We start from the raw sequence: 17,767 nt of genomic DNA, 5'->3' as shown, positions 1-17,767 counted from the left end.
ACTAGCTAAATTAATGAAAACTTTCTCATACAAGTCTCTGTTTTCCAGGCCATCTTTGACCGAAACCGGAAGGATGAATTACCAAGTTTACAGCTGGAATGGATCGATGGTATCTGTTCTCCACTGTATGAGGTAATGACATTAAACAATGCACCGACAACTGATACATATTTACAAATGAAACTGATAACATGTGCAGTGTTGATGTGAAGAAACGTACCAGAATGGGATGTGTCTAAATTATGTACCAGAGGAAAAATTTTGGATGTTGTTGTGGTTGAAGAAAAACGCCAGCTTCATTATAGTCAGTTTCTGAACTAGTAAAACCTTAGGGCTGTCGTGTGATTAATCAGTTTTACACCTTTAAACCTTTAAAACGACCTTCTCAATTAATCAGCAGTCATAGTTGGAAATATGCATGATGATTCATGCACATTTTAAGTTATCCTACTGTTCATTCTTATAATAGTAAAGAGCACGAATTGCCTGTTATATGCATTTTTACCACAGTGTCTTTCTTTTTTTCCTCTTCTTTTTTAAATGAAGTCTCTTTCAACGGCCCAGATTATGGAAAGTAGAGAACAGCATTTTATGGCTATTCAAACTGAACTAGCACGTCAAGTGGTCCTTCTTCATCCAGTACAGCCTGGCTTCACACATCAGACATAGAAATTTGGCACAGTGTTGTAAGCAAATGCTTTGGCTGCTGGGGCTGTAGACTCGAGCAGGAATTAGAAGCCACACAACAGCCTTCCTGAAACAATGGCGTCCTCTACTGTTAGCACTGAGCAGTACAACCCCCTTCCCCATTAATCATTCCACGGCTCAGCAGGACATTAAGAACAACCAAAACAGAGAGAGAAAGAGAAGATAAACAACCACCAGCAAACACCAGAACACAAATACCAAAACAGACCTACTAATGTTCCCAGAACACAAAACAAGCCCATTACAAGTGACAAAACATTTAAGTACAGTGATGTACAAATTAGGATACAAGTTCATAATTGATAGTTACTCTTAGTTCTTTTGGGGAATAAATCTTTTTTTTGTTGTTGTTGTTAAAGCCACTAACAGTAGGAGTGACATTGTCTCACATTTGTTTCTTCTGCCAAAACTGAGCTCACATTTTTTTCACAGTAGGGATTTTTTTCAGTGATGTACTAGATCAGCCAATTTAGATGTTAATATATCTTGAAGAACATACTTACGATAACTACAACAAAAACTTAGATATGTCAATTTCATAATTAGATGTCAATCACATACAGGCTGCCATTTGAATGAACATGCAATATTGAATGTATCTAAATGTTTCTTCGCTCTTATCCGACATTACATATCAGTAATAAGATTTATTATTTATGTCATTATGACTGGTATTGTGTGTCAGGTTTCCTGCTGGGTTCATCAGAATGCTGCAGTAATTAATGTAATTGGATTAAAACTTGATTCATTTCCCTGAGTATAAAAGAAACTCAGACTGCTTTGCGCATTTACATATTTGCTTCTCTCCCTCTCTGTCTGTCTCTCTGAAGAGAAGACAAAAACAGCAGGGGTGACGTTGAAGGTGGGATGGACGTAGAGGTGATTATTACCACTGTGATTCATGTGGGAGTCCCATTTGTGCTGTGTCTTATTTATGACCAAAACACATCTGCTCCTGTTCTTACTGAGCAGCAGGATCCCTCTGTCCCACATTTGCTGTGAACATACTAGTCTTTTGGGTTTCTACATGGCTGTGTGGCATGTTGTGAATCAGGCTTTTAGCGTTCTCCTCTGAGTGTGATAAGGTGCTTAACAATATTAAAAGTCGAGTAATTGAAAATGATTTTCTGATAGTCTTTATGTGGTTAGGTAGCTCTTGGGATGAAAGTGAATATGTAATGGCTAATGTGGTGCATTTAGTTGGAAAGTTCAGCTCTACTTTTTCTGCTCACTCTCCAGGCAAAGCATTTATTTCTTTGGTTGACAAAGTTATTTATTGTACAGGTACCTAAAAGCAGGCTTAGGTGTTGTTCGTTAATGGTTCACAGTAATTTCTGTTAGCATGCCCAAAACTGCAGATCATATACAGAGTATCTGAGTGTCCCATTGTAAAGGTGGGTGATAAGGCAAAAATATAATATCATGATACTAAAGGGAATTTTCATGATGCACAATATGTCACAATATTTATTTTTTTAGACGTCAGTTGGAACTGAGTAAAAAGTACCAGAAGTGGTACATTCATACAGAAATTGTGAACACAATAACACAATGGTTTTAATTTTGCTCTTTGTACTGACGATATGCATGATATATTCAGAAAAGCATATTGTATTATATTGTGATATAATTTATCACAATAACAATATATATATTGTCATACTTCCTGGTCCTATCCCATGGACTAAAGTTTTTATTTTATTTTATATTTTATATTTTGCTTATTTGCTTATTATCTTTCTTACTTCTAATACCAATCTGACAGTTTTTAAAAACTACACTATGTAAGATTAGGTGATTTGGATACCTCTCTGGTGGAACTTTTGTACATTTTATAATGTCGGTTGTACTTTGTCAGTTGTCCTCCCAAGGCGGATGAATTTGATGATGAGTGTGTTGATGTGTTGAAAAAGTAATCAATGTGAACTCAGTCAAAACTTGGTGAAGGATATGTCTTACAAGGCTGTAAGTGATATCTTCATCAGGATAATGTTGATTTTGCATCTGAGGCCTAATCATCGAGCACTGAAATATTTCCAGGTTTACAGGGTGACTAGCAGCCGAGCACACACACAATATTTTAGTGAGTTTTTTCTTCTGACTCAGTAATTCTTTCAATTTTAACAAAAAAAGACATAATGCAGCTTTAAAAGGTGCTGTTTTCAATTGAAGTACTTCACTTAAGATGGCCATCTAAGAATGCTTAAACTATCTCAACTGTTTTACTGCTCAAAAGAAAGAAATACAAAGTCAGCAACATGCTTTTTCAACTCTTTCACCAAAACAACAAAACTAAACAAAACAAAAAACAAAAAAAGAAATATCCCTCATCACATGCACTGCAAAGGAGTTGTAATTCAAGTATAATACATAGCTAGCCACTACTACTAGCTACGTTCTCATTAACAGACGGCAACATGTAGACTTGCATGCATGTGTGGGTAGAGCGTCTAAGGCTGAGAACAGGCAACATGTAGCTACTGTTATCACGTGACCTACCTTACACTGTTTATATGTTATGTTGCACTGCACTCAGTTCTGTGATATTTCAGGCTACATTTCTTAAAGAATCTGATCAGATTTTCTCCTCTGATATCTGATCAGCCTGATACCGATACTGGGTATCAGTGCCATTGGCACCACTCTATCCACTTTACCTAAAGTTTCTATTGTGACTCTCAGCTAAACTCAGTTTTGTATAAACAAGAGTTGAAAAACCAGGAGGGGGATTGTGTTCTGTGTGTGTGTGGAAGGATCAGAGACATGGTGGGGCTTTAGAGTGTGGGTGGAAGAAAATCCCACATATCTTTCTCTCTTTCTCTCTCTCCTCCCCTGGTGCTGCTGGTGCTGTCGTGTAGAATATTAATCTCATGTTACATAAACTCCATCTTCAAAGCCTTGATAACCCTGTCTTCTCTCTCTCTCTCCCTCTGGTTGTGTAACTCTGTTGGAATACTGATGTGCTGCTCTCGTCTCTACAGGTCTCCCTAACTCACACCATGTGGGGAAATAGCTGCAGCAGACGGTGTAACAAATCCCCCTCTGTTACCCCCCACACAGTGCAAGAGAGACCCATTACATACATTATCACAGAGCTTTAGTCTTTCTACAAACCTCTGCTTCAAGTTTCTGTGTATGTGTGTGTGTGTGTGTGTGTGTGTGTGCGTGTGTGTGGTTGTTTTTGTTTATTTACAGCACAGGGAAATACAGGACTAACCTACAATGTCAGGATCAGGACTTTTTTAATTGTTGAAATCTAATAAAGACAAACAGAAACAAAACATTTTTGGTAACTTTATAGAGTTGGGCTTTCTTAACACATGTGTGGGTACCTATGTATAATACTGCATGTATGTAAGTTTGGACACCCCAGCCAAAGTATATATTTTTGGAATTGCATATTTTCTGTTGATTTTCTAAGTGAAAATAAGTTAACATCCTTTACAGGAAACAAACTTGGATATGGCATTTTTCTGTAAATTTTAGTGTACAAATGTGGGTTAATTAATACCCTGTGAACCAGGGAAATTCACATAACACTTAAATCAGCCCAACTGTCACTAAGACAGTTCAATCAGAATGGCCAATAAGTACAATTTATACTTTTCTGAATGCCAGAAAAAAGCAGAAAACAAGAAGAAAAATTACCAAAAAGCTAAGATTTTCCAAAACTTTAAAAAATGTATGTCAGTGTTGCACAAAAAACTTGTATCTCCACTTTCACTTTCTTAGCTGCACAAAGTAAAAAAAATATTTCATGTGAATTTATTTTCTTCTGAAAATAATGGTGCATGAAATTGCAGTTACTGAAATACAAAGACTAATTTTCATTTGAAATATCCTCTGCTGGCTCCTCCCCTTCTGTGGCAGCCTGTGCTTATGGAGTGCAAACAGTGTGTAAGCTTTCACACTTCTTATTTTCAGAGGTTGTAGCACATCATATGGGTATTTACAGTACACAATGTCCTGCTTTATTTTCCAGTGTGAACACACTATTTTCATTAAAAATAGCTTGTAAAGTACAGAAGTACTGAGTTTGAGACAGAGGGTGTGTGTATGTGTGCACAGAACTGAGAGACTGTGGTGTTACACGTAGCATTTCAAACCGTACTGCACTGCATTCAGAGACTAGTTCCCATCCATCTAGTGTGCAGTGCCCCAGTGTGGTTCTTATGCTGTGAAGAAATTTGTGTCAACAGAATCAAAAGTGTGCACATAACTGATGCATAAAGTCAGTAGTGTACAGAACCTACCAAACACAAATGTTCCTCTTTATTTCTTTAATTCTGCTTCTTATAACACACCAAAATTACTCTGTTCACTGAAACAGGTGGGGAGCTAAGTGTGGCTGTTTCAAAGTTGAAAATAATTTCTTTCCTGTCAGGATTCTTCTCACAAATGACACGACAAAAGAAGTGGTTTCAACTTTGAAAAAGACAAAACGTTGTACACGAATAATACACAAACCCTTCACGTGAGCTTTGCCTCCACCTGTTAATTACAGAAGGGGACATATACACGGCATGCAGAATCATACAAATAAGCTTATCTGGCAACAAAAAACAGCAATTCGCCTGCACTCCTGAACAAATGTGGTTGAGCCATTGAGGTGTTTGTTTATTGCTGTGTTGCTTGCTGATCAGAGCCATGCTGGACTGAGCAGTCAGAGAGATTAGCCATAAAATGGCTTCTTGTGTTTTGCAGCAGCATAGTTAGCTCACAGTTATAGAAGATGAAAGGCTGTCATTGCTCTCATTGAACAGAATTAACTCCTTCTGCAGTTATCAAACATGGGAGGTACAGAGCTGCTCCAATAAGAGAGAGGAGATTGGGTGGCTATTATTGAGCTGTAGATGTATTAAAGCAAAGAAGACTGTGTGGTGTTGCCCTGAGGATAAAGAACCAATTATGTCTGCTGGCATTTAGGTGTAAATCTGCAATTCTGTCCCTGCAGTTAGACGAAGTAGACGAAACAAAGAATGTATAGTAATCTCTCTGTCTTCTGTGATACTTTAATGGTCAATTGTCCCATTAGCAGTAAAGTGGGGAACTGATGTGATATGTGCTTTTGAATTGAGGCAGACAGTTGCTTTTTTAAAATTAACTAAAATGTCTCTTTCTTTGAGAGCAATTCTGGTGCTGAAGTAGTAGCTTGGTAGCAGCTTTCATTTTGTTGTCGTATGTATGGTGTAACACCTTCTTCTTCAAGTGTCTGTGTGTGTATGTGAGAATAGTGTGTGAAAGATGTCATTGGTGTGTGTTTTGCAGATACAGGGATGTGAAATGTGGTTTAGTTAATACACTGTGTGAACCTGAGAAATTCACATAACACTTAAATCAACCCAGCTGTCACTAAGACAATTAATCATTCATATATACTGTATACTGTATACATGTAATGTGCAAGTCAGATCAGCTTTTCGTTAATTTCATTTTCAATCAAAATGGCCATTAAGGACAAGTTATACTTTTTTGGATGCCAGAAAAAAAGCAGAAAACATATGTTTAACAGAAAATTACCCAGAAAAATGTTTTGTCAGTGTTGCACAAAACCTTGTATCTTTTGTCGTTTTTTCTTTTTTTGCATAATTTGAAAATGCCAGCTGTCATTTTACACTATATCAAAATTTCATGACAATTGGACCAACAGAAATGGAGAAATATTGCAAAAATGAAATGTTGTTATATTGACTTACATTGAAATTTTAACAGGGTTTTTTTGGAGATACGAGGTTGGTAATATATGACACTAATGATACATTAAAAAATATAGAAAAAGTATGCAAAACCTAGTGGCCTAAAACTCAACTATAAGATGAACAGTACTTAAAGCTAGGAGAAATTAGGAGAAAATAAAGTTCCACTCGTGCTTCACATCTGAAAAATCCACAGGAGTTTCTGTCCATCCTCCCACTGTGAGAAGACAGCTCAGCACTGTGGGTCTGAAAGAATGTGTAGCTGTCAAGAAGCTCTTACTAAGAAAAGAAAATAGACAAAAAGCCAAAAGAGAAGAAGCAGAAAATGCAAACAACTTCTAAGACTGAACTGTAGAGATGTGGACAAAAATCCCTCTAGATTATAAAACTGAAAGCTAGTCTCTCTAATATAATAATATAAACCTCAATTCCAGACAGTTGGGACAGTATGTGAAATGGAAATAAAAAACAGAAAGCAATGATTTGTAAATCCACTCTGACCTGTATTTAAATGAAAAGCATAGATGCGTCGAAGCTCGCCAGTTTGCCAAAAAATGCATCAGAAGATAATCCATCAGTTTAAGAACAACAATCCTCAGTGAGTGCTAAAATTTTAAGTTTTCTGGTGGCCTCACGAGTGAGCCTTTCACACTGTGTATGGAAATACTGGAGGAGGTGTTCTCCAACCCAGAGAAGAAAAGGACCATCCAGATTATTACCAGAGTAAAGTTCAAATCCCAGGGTCATGGTGTGGGGGTGTATTGATGCCCATGGTATGGGTAACTTGAACATATGTGAAGGCACCATTAACACTGAAAGATAAACGCAGCATGGCTTTCTCTTACTGTGACATCTTTTTTGATATTGAGGTTTGTAATAAAGCAAAATTATGTATTTCTTGCCACATTCTTTGGGAAAGAACAAAAAATAACACTGATGCAAATTTTCACAGTCCTTCCCAGACCGTTTACACCAAATCAGGGCCACTGGTTCACGCTCAGTAACTGCAGTCTACCAAATAACCTCCATTAATTCAGTTGCAGCAGCGTGATTGTTCTCTCACTTGAAATGCTACCAGAGTACTGTAATTTTTCCTTACTCTTTTTCTTTCTCTAGACTCTTGCCAGATTGAATCCTAAACTCCAGCCGATGGTTGACATGATCCAGGCCAACCGCGCTAAGTGGGACGAGCTCCATCAGAAGAGGCAGCGCAGCCAAGAACTGGTGAATCCTGACATTCCCTGCGAGGGCTTGAGCGGCTGCACCTGTTTGGGCTCTAGTGACAGTGACGCCCCAAAACCAGCCAGTTAGCTCTCGTCTCACCGCCTCTGCCCTTTGACCTGTAACCCAACCGCAGCGCTGTGCATGTGGGGCGTTTTGGCTCTGCTGTGAGCTTCCAGCCTCTGGAGCACTTAGGGGGCTTTGATCCCACTGCGCCCCCTCCAGGGTGCATGTATGAACTCTCTCTCCACTGTGAGGGAGAACTTTCAGGCAGCTGTGACTGATCCTTTCTGTTTGGCTGCAGTGCGACTCCTGCACGCTTAGCTAGCACTGGTTTTCTCAACCCAGAGGAGTGGCTGAGATATGTTCTAGACTCAGGAAGAGACAGTGTCTTTAGAGCTAGGATGCAAACATAAACGCTACATTGTATCAGCAGGCCTGTTGTGTTCGGTAGCTCTATTGCTAGGATTGAGTATCGCCACTGTTTAAACAAGTATATTGTCATTGTGTAGTTTCTTAATGTTGCTTTGATCATGTTAAATCAAGACATTTTCAGGGGTGCGTGTTTGGGGGCTTCATCTGTTTTCTATTGTACATATTTAATTTGAGGTAATGAGATATGAGAGAGTACTGCATAGTATGAGTTTTGATGTTGGGTTTGGCTCTGTTTCTCAGCTGATGTAATTACTACTGGATCAGGGGTTTGCTGAGTGTCAAGGCTCGTGGCAATGCTTGCAATGCAAATACAATACAGTGCTGCTCTTTGTGCCTTGGTTAAAAATCCTTCATAAAAGATGCATGCAGTCCTCTTCCAGCTTCATAATTATCTAGAAACTATGTTGTATATCATTAAGAGTTGTGCAGCCGGTATGATGTCTTAAACTCCCTCTGGATTTGTGATGTTGCTGCTTGTGCCTGTTTTGGCTCCATTAATTAACTCAGGCGTGGTGCGAAGAGGTCCACGCATTACCATAGAACATTTACATTAGCTCGCTCATCTATATTCACACCTTACCTTATTAGGTTTGATCCAAGCATTAGTCATACTACTTTGCAAACTGAGGTATAGAATTATCCTTTTGTTTATTGAGTTTTTATTAGGCTTTTGTGTAGGCTAAACCGCAACCATATTATTGTCATGAGCCCAGTCTGATATACAGAAAGTACATGTGCCTTTGTAAAGACTACCAAACTACAGAAGAGTTTATCTTACACATAAAACTGTTTTTAATTCAAACCAAGCGATATCAGAATTATTGAAATATTTAGCCTATTTAGTATGAACCTGCTTTGACTCTTTCTCTATATGACTAGTGGAGATTTAACAACATGGACAGTTTTGCAGCTTCTTTCTTACAGAGATCATAAATCTAGCAGTACTACTGTCAGAGAAGAGGTGGGATGTAGTGTGAAGAGCTTATTACTGCTACAGTTTCCGCCTCCACGTTCCTGATCACATACATAAGCTCAAAGAAAGGAAAGGGGGAAAAAAGAGTAAGCACAAACTTTACTATGGAATCCGCCAAACAAACTGGGCTAACCAAAAATAAGTAAGAGCCAAATAACTGATCTTTAAACCTACAGAGTTCAATATCGCTAGCTGCTATGTGAAGCTTCTCTGCTGCCCTTCATGCCCGCTGCCATATGGTCACATGCACACATAATCCATAATCCAGTGGTTGCACTGATACTCAGGTGTAGGAAATGTCATTCCACCTGAGCTGCATCTACATCCAAACAAATTTCAGACTGTTACTCACTAATACAGCAGTTAGAGTTCCAATGAGCTGATCAACTCAGCCTTCACATGGCTTTGTACAGATTTTTGTTTTTAACAGCCAGTTTGTTGTGTGTAACATTTACATATGAAACAAAAGCACATAAATATATTACTCATAATGATTGTCCATAGAAATGCACTACAGAGGAACACTAAAAGAACATGTTTAAAATACAAAAACAGTACTAGACACTTTGATCTGTGCTGAGGAATCTGAGAATGTTAGCTAATTTAAATCACATCCACTGAAACCCCTAATTTACGTTTGTGCGTAACTACTTTGAACTCTTTTGCTGTATCTGTTTTCCTATGATATCTGGTTGCAGTTTGAAATTGTGTTGTGGCATTGTGAAAGTGAAGACTGAAGCATTGCAGTTCTGTTTGTGGCATGGGTCTTCCTGCTCTGGGGAAATTAAAGTAAATAACATACTAATTGATAAAGGGACAAATAAAACTGCATGAAGAAATAACTGCTCTAGATGTAGCAATGAAAAATGACAAATGAATTACCTCTAATATTGAGATTTATAGATAATTTCATCACAGTCTTTTACTTTAATGTGCGTGCATGGGTAATGATATTGCACCATAACAGAGAAAATACTCTCTTGCCATGTAATTAAATTCTGTAAGATTATTATGTTTTTTTACCTGGCCTATGCTTTTTGGGTAACTAGCATTTGAATTACTATTCTCTGTTGACCTGAGTAAATGCTCAGTCTGGAGTCCTCACATTCTTTTGGTTAAGCACTTTTTTGTTTCAAGGGTGAGCAGAAACTGGAGGTGTCTTGGAAGCATGTTATTTGAAAATGTGAAGCATTCAATTCAAATAAACGTGCTGCTGGTAAAGGGTCCTTGTGCTGGTAAATGCGTATCTGAGTGTGTAACAGTTCTTCTCAGTTGGTCGAAATGATCAAATCTTTAAATACAGTCACCACATCAGTTCATAAATGTGCAACAAAATATTTCACCCTATAACTCACTCAAAATGCTTGTGTCAAAATTTTAAAAAAGTTTGTTAATGAATGCGATGTCACCAAAGTGAAATGACCTTTTATTATTGGATAAACCAAGACTGTGGACATGCTAAAGAACAGATGTGACGGAGCACTGTGAAAGTGTTTCTTTACCTCTTTTCTCTTTTAGACAGTTGACCACTATACAGTGTGGTTGAATTTTCTCTGTAGCCTTCAGATCACAGTAATAGCACTGTTAAATCAGTTGCCACACAATGTAAAATTAGGAACTAATGTGGAGAAAAGAACATTACTGTAAATTTCCTCCACCTCATTACTGCTCATCCAATCACTCCCATCTCTCTGATACACCTGATCTTCTGCACTGCTGTAAAAAAGTGGGAAAATGAAACAGCTATCCCTGGCATGTATCTGCTGTGATGTCCTCATAAGCAGCATCCAGAGAATCTAGCAATGACATGTGGTCATGAACATTCCACTGCAGAATGGGCAGTGGGGTGAGATATACTCCTCAAAAATCCTAAAAAAGCTAGTATTTTCACAAAGTACTATGTAATTAAGTAATTTTTGTTTGGTCTCTGCCCATTGTCAGATAAACATCACTACCTGTAAGCTAAATTTAACAGTGTTTGCTTGCTTTATTAGTGTTACTGAATCTCGAGATTCACCTGTTATCAATTCGTTTATTACATGTTACAGTAAACAAAACAATATAATTGTTTTTTTTTGTTTTTTTTTTGAAAGAAAAACAACAATATATATTCCAATGATCCTTGATGCTATTACAGGCCCAAGCACAAGTATTGCAAAGATAACTGGTTTTAAATAAATAATGTGCTTAGTTGCCTACAATAGTGTGTTGTGAAATACAGCTTGACAGTTTGAGTTGGCTGGAGTTGGCTGCTCCATTTTGCCTGTAAGGATTTACACAATGAGCATATAGATAAATGAGTGTAATACAGTTCAAATGAACTGCATTACTTACTCAGCCCCCCTCTGAGCTGACTGTATTTATCTTTTGAAATAATTTAACATTAGAACTCTTTGTGAAAGTGATAAATGCATATGGACCCAAAGCAAATGAACTACTGAGGTGGAGTATTTCACAAATTTTAACACAGCAGTAGTTATTTGAGGTTTGTGCTTTAGCAATTGAGAAAAACTGTAAATTGCCATCCCACAGATGGAATACAGATCCTGCTCAACGCTGACCCCATGTGGACTACTTCAAAGCTGAATAGCCCCGAGTCTATGTGAAAAAACGTTTTTTCAACAACAAAAAAAAGAATGATGCTGCTGAACATGAACTTTATTACATACAAAATGTTGTTTGCAAGATGTTGATATGCTTATATTTACACTCTGATACAGCTATGATCCAAATTTGACCAATGCCTATTCTAGGTTTCTTTAGAGCATTGCAATATTACTGTTACAGTATAGTTGTGGGCTAGTAAACATAAGCATGACTGATGTAAATATAGCATCTATTTACCAATTTAAAAAATATATTAAAACATGTTCAGTAAGATAGGGAAAAATGTCCGCTGGAACTAAAGTCTGCAGGAAAATAGATCTCCAGGAGCAGTGCTGGTGACCACTGTTCTACCGAAAAGTTCTAATAGTCTTAGCTTTGGAAAGACTGTGTCCTACTTCACAAAAATATAAGTGCTTGAAAGAGAGGTTAATACAAACATTCTACATATTGAGCAGAATAAACAAGTTCTCAGTGCTTCTTATGACCTTTCTAAATCAGGACTAGGGTTAGGCTAGGTGACAAATTAATGAGCTCAATTGGTGGTCACTGTGGTGCTCTGTGTTGTGGAAGAAGAGAGGGAGGAGACATGGAGTGCTAGTTAAGTGAGTTACCATTACCTCCAGACCTCATGACGGTGCAAAATCATTTTGTGTCCCAGCCGCTCTAACTGGGTACAATATTGATTTTATATGAGAAACAAAATCAACACTGTCCTTTCAATCACCCACATATCATGTGAAGAACACATTCGACTAGAGTCACTAACTGTTGCAGATAACACTACATGTGATTCATGACATATGAACCTCTAGATGGAAACAGAAGACAAGACAACACATTATTTTTATGTTAATTTATTGCACAAACAGCACTGACAAAATGTATTCTGATGTTAAACACGTTACCAAGGAAACCGCAGAAAGACAAAAGGAGCATCCAGAACATATGTAGGTTGTTTTAGTGAAATAGCATGAGCAGACTGCTGTGAATGAAACTGTTCAGAAAATGTTTAGAAGGGCAAACAAGGCCCGACATTTCCTTCATTCAATGTTTCACAGAGCAAAGCCGGAGAAGTAGACAGGAGGGCTTGCATGAGGTTTAGAACGTCCATGAAGACTTCCATACTGCCTTACTCACTGAGTAATGTCTTTTTCAACAAGTGCCGTGGATCAGAGGGCCAGGAAAGCAGTCTGGTGTTGCAAATGCTTTAGTTAACATTTGTAACATGAATGTGATACCTACAAATCATCACAGGATGGATGGCTGAGATTTTACAAGATTCAGTAACTTGACATCAGTAATGTTGCATCTTACTCTAGCACCATACAGCAGTATACCATGGTCTAGCAAGGCTTAGGTTCGGCTTAAGGGTTAATTAATGGCTTAATTAAAAGAGAGGACAGGAAGCAAAATAAACTAGATTCAGAATTAAAAAAAATCATAAGCAACTCTTATGAGAACACAAGACGTAGACTTCAGGGATTATTAATACATTAGGGGAAAAAAAACAAGACAGGCACCTTTTCAAAGAGAAACTGAAAATCCACAAGTATTCACTTAACGTCCACACCCAGGCTTATCTTCATTTACGTGGATGAACATTAGCATTACATAAAGTAACAGTCACTAATATTGACATGTTTGAGATCCACGTCAAGATCATCTCTGGCTTTTTGCATACGTCATGTTGAAAACAAACCAGACAAAAAAAAAACAAAAAACAAAAAACATTTTGTCATGAGGAATCTTTGATGGTCAGATATTAAATATATTAACATGTATATGCGTGTGCTCCTTATATACACAATTTACAGGTGTATGTGTGCATACAGTCAAAGTAATTTGGCCTGCAATGGATAGGTTGGAGAAGCTGAGAGTCTTTGGTAGGAACAAGAGAGGGGTTTCGCAACTTCACACTGAATCGCTAACAAACTGAATCCAAACGATTCCATCCAAAGACATCATGTTCTGATAAAGCTCATAGTGAAGAGAGGAAGGAGTTCATGAGATATCACTTCACCATGCTAGGGGAGCTTCTCCTACTTTGCAGTAGCAGGGTAAGAAATGTTACCCTATACATGTGTTTTTTTCAGTGCACTAAACAGAGGCACGTCTACAAAGATTTAAAAAAGAAATCTTAAGGGGCTTTAGAGAAAATGTCAAACCCTGGCAAAACAGTTCATGTGGACTGTTAGAAAAGGCAAAAGGTAGGTTGTAAGGAAACACTGGCAGATACAAAGGGGCTGTTGGAAGAGACAGTGAATGTTTTGGAGTCACTCTTAAAAAAAGGATTGAGGCAAAGGAAGGCAAGGCAGATACCCACACACAGACAGAGCAAGAGAAGGCACACTGCTTTAGAAAGCGCATTTCGATCAACACACACTATACAGGAATATCCTTATATTTACTATATCAAAAGGTAAATCAACCCAATGTTGGCAAGATCAGTGAGAAATGAAAAAATAGCTTTAATATAGAAATGAGTAACTAGATTCTCTATATAATAAGCTTTTCTTGGTGAAGTACCTTGACTCAACTCTTTCTGAGACAGTCCATTCCTCTCTGGCAGTCTATGGGCTTGTGAAATGGAATTAACAGTAATAAAAAAGAATTTGACTCATCTTAACTTTCACCTTGCTCACCACATTTTACATGAAACAGCAGATCAGGATGACAGGAGAGGAGAAGTGAGGAAAAGAAGGGAGTAATCTGACAGGACGGGAAAGTATCAACCCTTTTGATGAGTTCTGCAGTACAGTATTGGAATGGAATCTCCATCAATGAAAATAAATCACTGCTTGTTTTTATATGTGTAGAAATTAGCACATATTAAGCCTTAATCCAATTAATCCAGTATGGCTAAACGTGGTTAGAAAAACAGTGAATAAAAGGTTTTTTATTACAGTGGAGTTCAATTACAGGAGGTTTCGGTTTCCAAATATGTTGCTGGGGTCCACATACTCCTTCACGGACTTGAGCATGCCCAGACCCACAGTGGAGACGGCCTCCTTCATCCACTCCTTCCTCAATTTACCCACTGAGAGAGAGAGAGAGAGAGGGAGAGAGAGAGAGAGAGAATGAGAAAATGAGAGAATGAAAAAATGAGAGAGAATGAGAAAATGAGAGAGAATGAGGGAGGGGGGGAAGAGGGAGAGAAAATAAGAGAAGAAAGAGAGAGCGTGAGAGAGCATGAGAGAGAAAGAGAGAGAGAGAGAGAGAGAGAGAGAGAGAGAGAGAGAGTGTGAGTGAGTGAGTGAGTGAGTGAGTGAGTGAGTGAGTGAGTGAGTGTGCATGGCTTGGTGGCAGACGGTAGCGAGCACATCAATCTTGAGTGAGTGAGAGTAAGCAGGGCTTGATGGATGTGTTTATGGGGGGGCTGCAGCTATGCTGGATCTGGTGGAACACTCCTGAAACGCTGCGAGATGTTTTGCATGGTGTGATTTATGGAGAGCAGCAGACTATCAAACTCATTAAGCTGCCAGTGTTCCCTATGGAGGGAAGCTCGCCACGCTCTGACTCCCTCCCTCTCTCCCTTTCTCTCTTCTTTCTGTCTCCCCACGTCTGTCTCCTTCCTCTAAGCCTCTCTGTTTCTCCCTCACTGTCGCTCTCTCTCGCTCTCTCTCTCTCCTCTCTGTCTGTAAACCCCTGGTTGTCCCTTCACAGCCACTGAGTGTGGACAACTAACACTCACCCAGTACTGTTATGGTAACGGCTTAGTGTGAAGTCAAGGTCCTGTGGCACACGCACACACACGCACCCACACACAGGGCCCTGAACAAAACCTGGATGTCCGCAGTGCAAATCCCATCGGCATGCCATTCTAGGAACATGAACTATATTCAGCTTTCAACACCACCATGGGAGGAAGACTATCATAGCACATAAGTGGTACAATGCCTATTAAAAGTTTTGGGGCAACTTGTTCCAAGAAATGTTTATTTTGACTTTTACTTTTCAATTATGTACGAAAAAATGCATAATTAAGCATGAAAAATACATGCAAAGGTTTTGTTGAAAAAAGTGTTAATTACTAATACTTTAAAACACTCAGCTTCATATTAATTGAGCTTGCTTTCTTAGTATTCTTTAGTTCCTCAGAGCAGATTTTGCCCAAATGATTTGACAGTTCTGTTTTCCAAACTATTGTTAAAACACATATTGTCCAAATTTTTGAACTATTCCCAAGGTAGTACTGTTTCAAATATTTACATGCAACATTGTTTACCTCAAAATAAACATGGTTAAACTTTATTAAGTCACTGCAAACCAGCAAAGAAAACTTCTTTTAAAAAAAATATAGAAAAAAGGTCTCTGTAAACATTTGATGGGCAGTTCATAAGTACTGGTGCACAATGTAATGTAAGCACAGTGCTCACAAAATATCATCCTGAGATTATACCATTATGTACTGTAATTGTGATATGACAACAGCCCTGATATTCCAAGTATCTGGCCAACTTGCATATGTGCCTGTGGTTTATCAGAAGGTGAACAGCACACTCACCAAAAATCAGAGGGCTTAAAGCACATGTGAAAAAATAACCTATACTAGATTATTCATAGACAAGCTCAACCTTTGCTGATGGTCAGTGATGAAATAAAAAAAGCAATGTATTATGTAGCTCTAGTGAGTGCAGTACATATGTTGTTATATTTATAACACTACATTTGCTTTTGTGAGGTGGTGGTGAGATCTTATAAACTGATTCACTAATGATAAACATTACTTGCTTGCGTGTTTCAATACACTTTTTTGACACAACGGAGACAATATGCACTGCATATTGAATACGGTTTGTAGTTTCTACTGTTCTATCAGAAAACACTCCATGATATTCCTAAAAAGACACCACTAAAAATAAGACAATAAAACTGCACCTGAAACCATTTATAATTTTGTACATATTTAATTGTATTTATCTTCAAGAAAAGAAATAAATGACTTGTTTATGGTAACTGCGCTTTCACCAGGTGCAGAATGTTGACTTTTTTTAATGTCTGGTCCATAAAATTTGCATATCCTTACACCCCTATCATTTCTTCAATATTGGCATGGCTGACAGGGTAACGTCCCTCATCTCACCTGACATTCAGTTATTTGAAAAAGGAGGGGTTAAGGACAGAGACACAATGCTACTGGCAACGCCCAAATCCAGACACTCATACATATTCATACATATGCAAATGCACAACAGTACCTCACACAATAAGATAGACTGCTGTTCCAGCCAACCAATCAGGGTTTTCCAACCAGAAACAAAGTAACCTGCTTTATCTACTACTTCCCCTCTCCATTTCTCTCACCCCTCCTTCTTCCCTCCGTCCCTTGGTCGTCTTTAACCCTCGTTCCTCAGGGAGAGAAAGAGAAACAGAAGGTGCTGGGGCTGCATCATTGCCTCCATCACAGAGATAATTTACACATCTATCATGTCACTTTCTCACCATTCTCTCTCTCGTCACTATCTATCTCTCACAGCTATGACCACACAGCTGAAACAAGCAAAAGTGCACTGTCAGGAGAGAGAGAGAGGGAGAGAGACAGAGAGGCACAGAAGAGAGAGAAGTGTTCCCCAAAGCTGAAAAATGCCAATGTGCTTGGAAAGAGTTGAAAATTGTGGGTGTTTGTGTGTGAGCACATGCAAGAGAGACCGAGAGAAAAAGAGAAAGAAGGGAGAGATCTGATTTGTGCCATTTTTTGCACATTTGAGCTATATAAATGATCAGTTCTTCTCTAACCACAAGTCTGAGTCTCTCTCTCTCTACTCTCTCTCTCTCTCTCTCTCTCTCTCTCTCTCTCTCTCTCTCACACACACACACACACACACACACGAGATTTTGTTCTGACCGTGAGCATATCTCTCCAAATGGCAACTTTTCAGCAGAAGGAAAAAACATTCTCAAAGCGAATCTGACATGAATTGAATAAAAAAATAACGCTACATTTTTCTTCCACACTGTGTTGAACTTCTGAGCAAAACACTGTATCAGGGAGGGTCTCTGAGCTAGCTGAGCCTTTTCACTTGAAGACAAGAGGGGGTGGTGGAAGGGGGAGTTGAAACATGATATTATTGGTTAATATTATTTCTCCCCACCTACTGGTGCTCGGTGATGAAATCAAAAATCAGAT

The 17,767-nt window shown here is 38.4% G+C and overlaps 2 protein-coding genes across 5 annotated transcripts in view; one reads left to right on the top strand and one right to left on the bottom strand.

The window, feature by feature from the left end:
• Window positions 1-9,268, top strand: part of pde11a (phosphodiesterase 11a) — a 70,128-nt gene extending 60,860 nt beyond the window's left edge. Inside the window, exons 19-20 of the mRNA XM_036566997.1 lie at window positions 49-132; window positions 7,521-9,268. Of these exons, the coding sequence (XP_036422890.1) occupies window positions 49-132; window positions 7,521-7,715 (279 nt within the window). The 3' untranslated portion in view covers window positions 7,716-9,268. The remainder of the gene's footprint in view (window positions 1-48; window positions 133-7,520) is intronic.
• Window positions 9,269-12,478: 3,210 nt separating this feature from the next.
• The window catches only part of agps (alkylglycerone phosphate synthase), a 43,195-nt gene continuing 37,906 nt past the window's right edge, over window positions 12,479-17,767 (bottom strand). For all 4 annotated transcript variants that reach the window (XM_036566953.1, XM_036566971.1, XM_036566979.1 and 1 more), the window contains exon 20: window positions 12,479-14,677. In XM_036566953.1, coding sequence (XP_036422846.1) covers window positions 14,556-14,677 — 122 coding nt within the window. In that variant the 3' untranslated portion in view covers window positions 12,479-14,555. The remainder of the gene's footprint in view (window positions 14,678-17,767) is intronic.

The sequence above is a fragment of the Colossoma macropomum genome, unplaced genomic scaffold (genome assembly GCF_904425465.1).
Source record: "Colossoma macropomum unplaced genomic scaffold, Colossoma_macropomum, whole genome shotgun sequence".
In the NCBI taxonomy this organism is placed as follows: Eukaryota; Metazoa; Chordata; class Actinopteri; order Characiformes; family Serrasalmidae; genus Colossoma; species Colossoma macropomum.
This window is presented reverse-complemented; position numbering and strand designations above follow the sequence as displayed.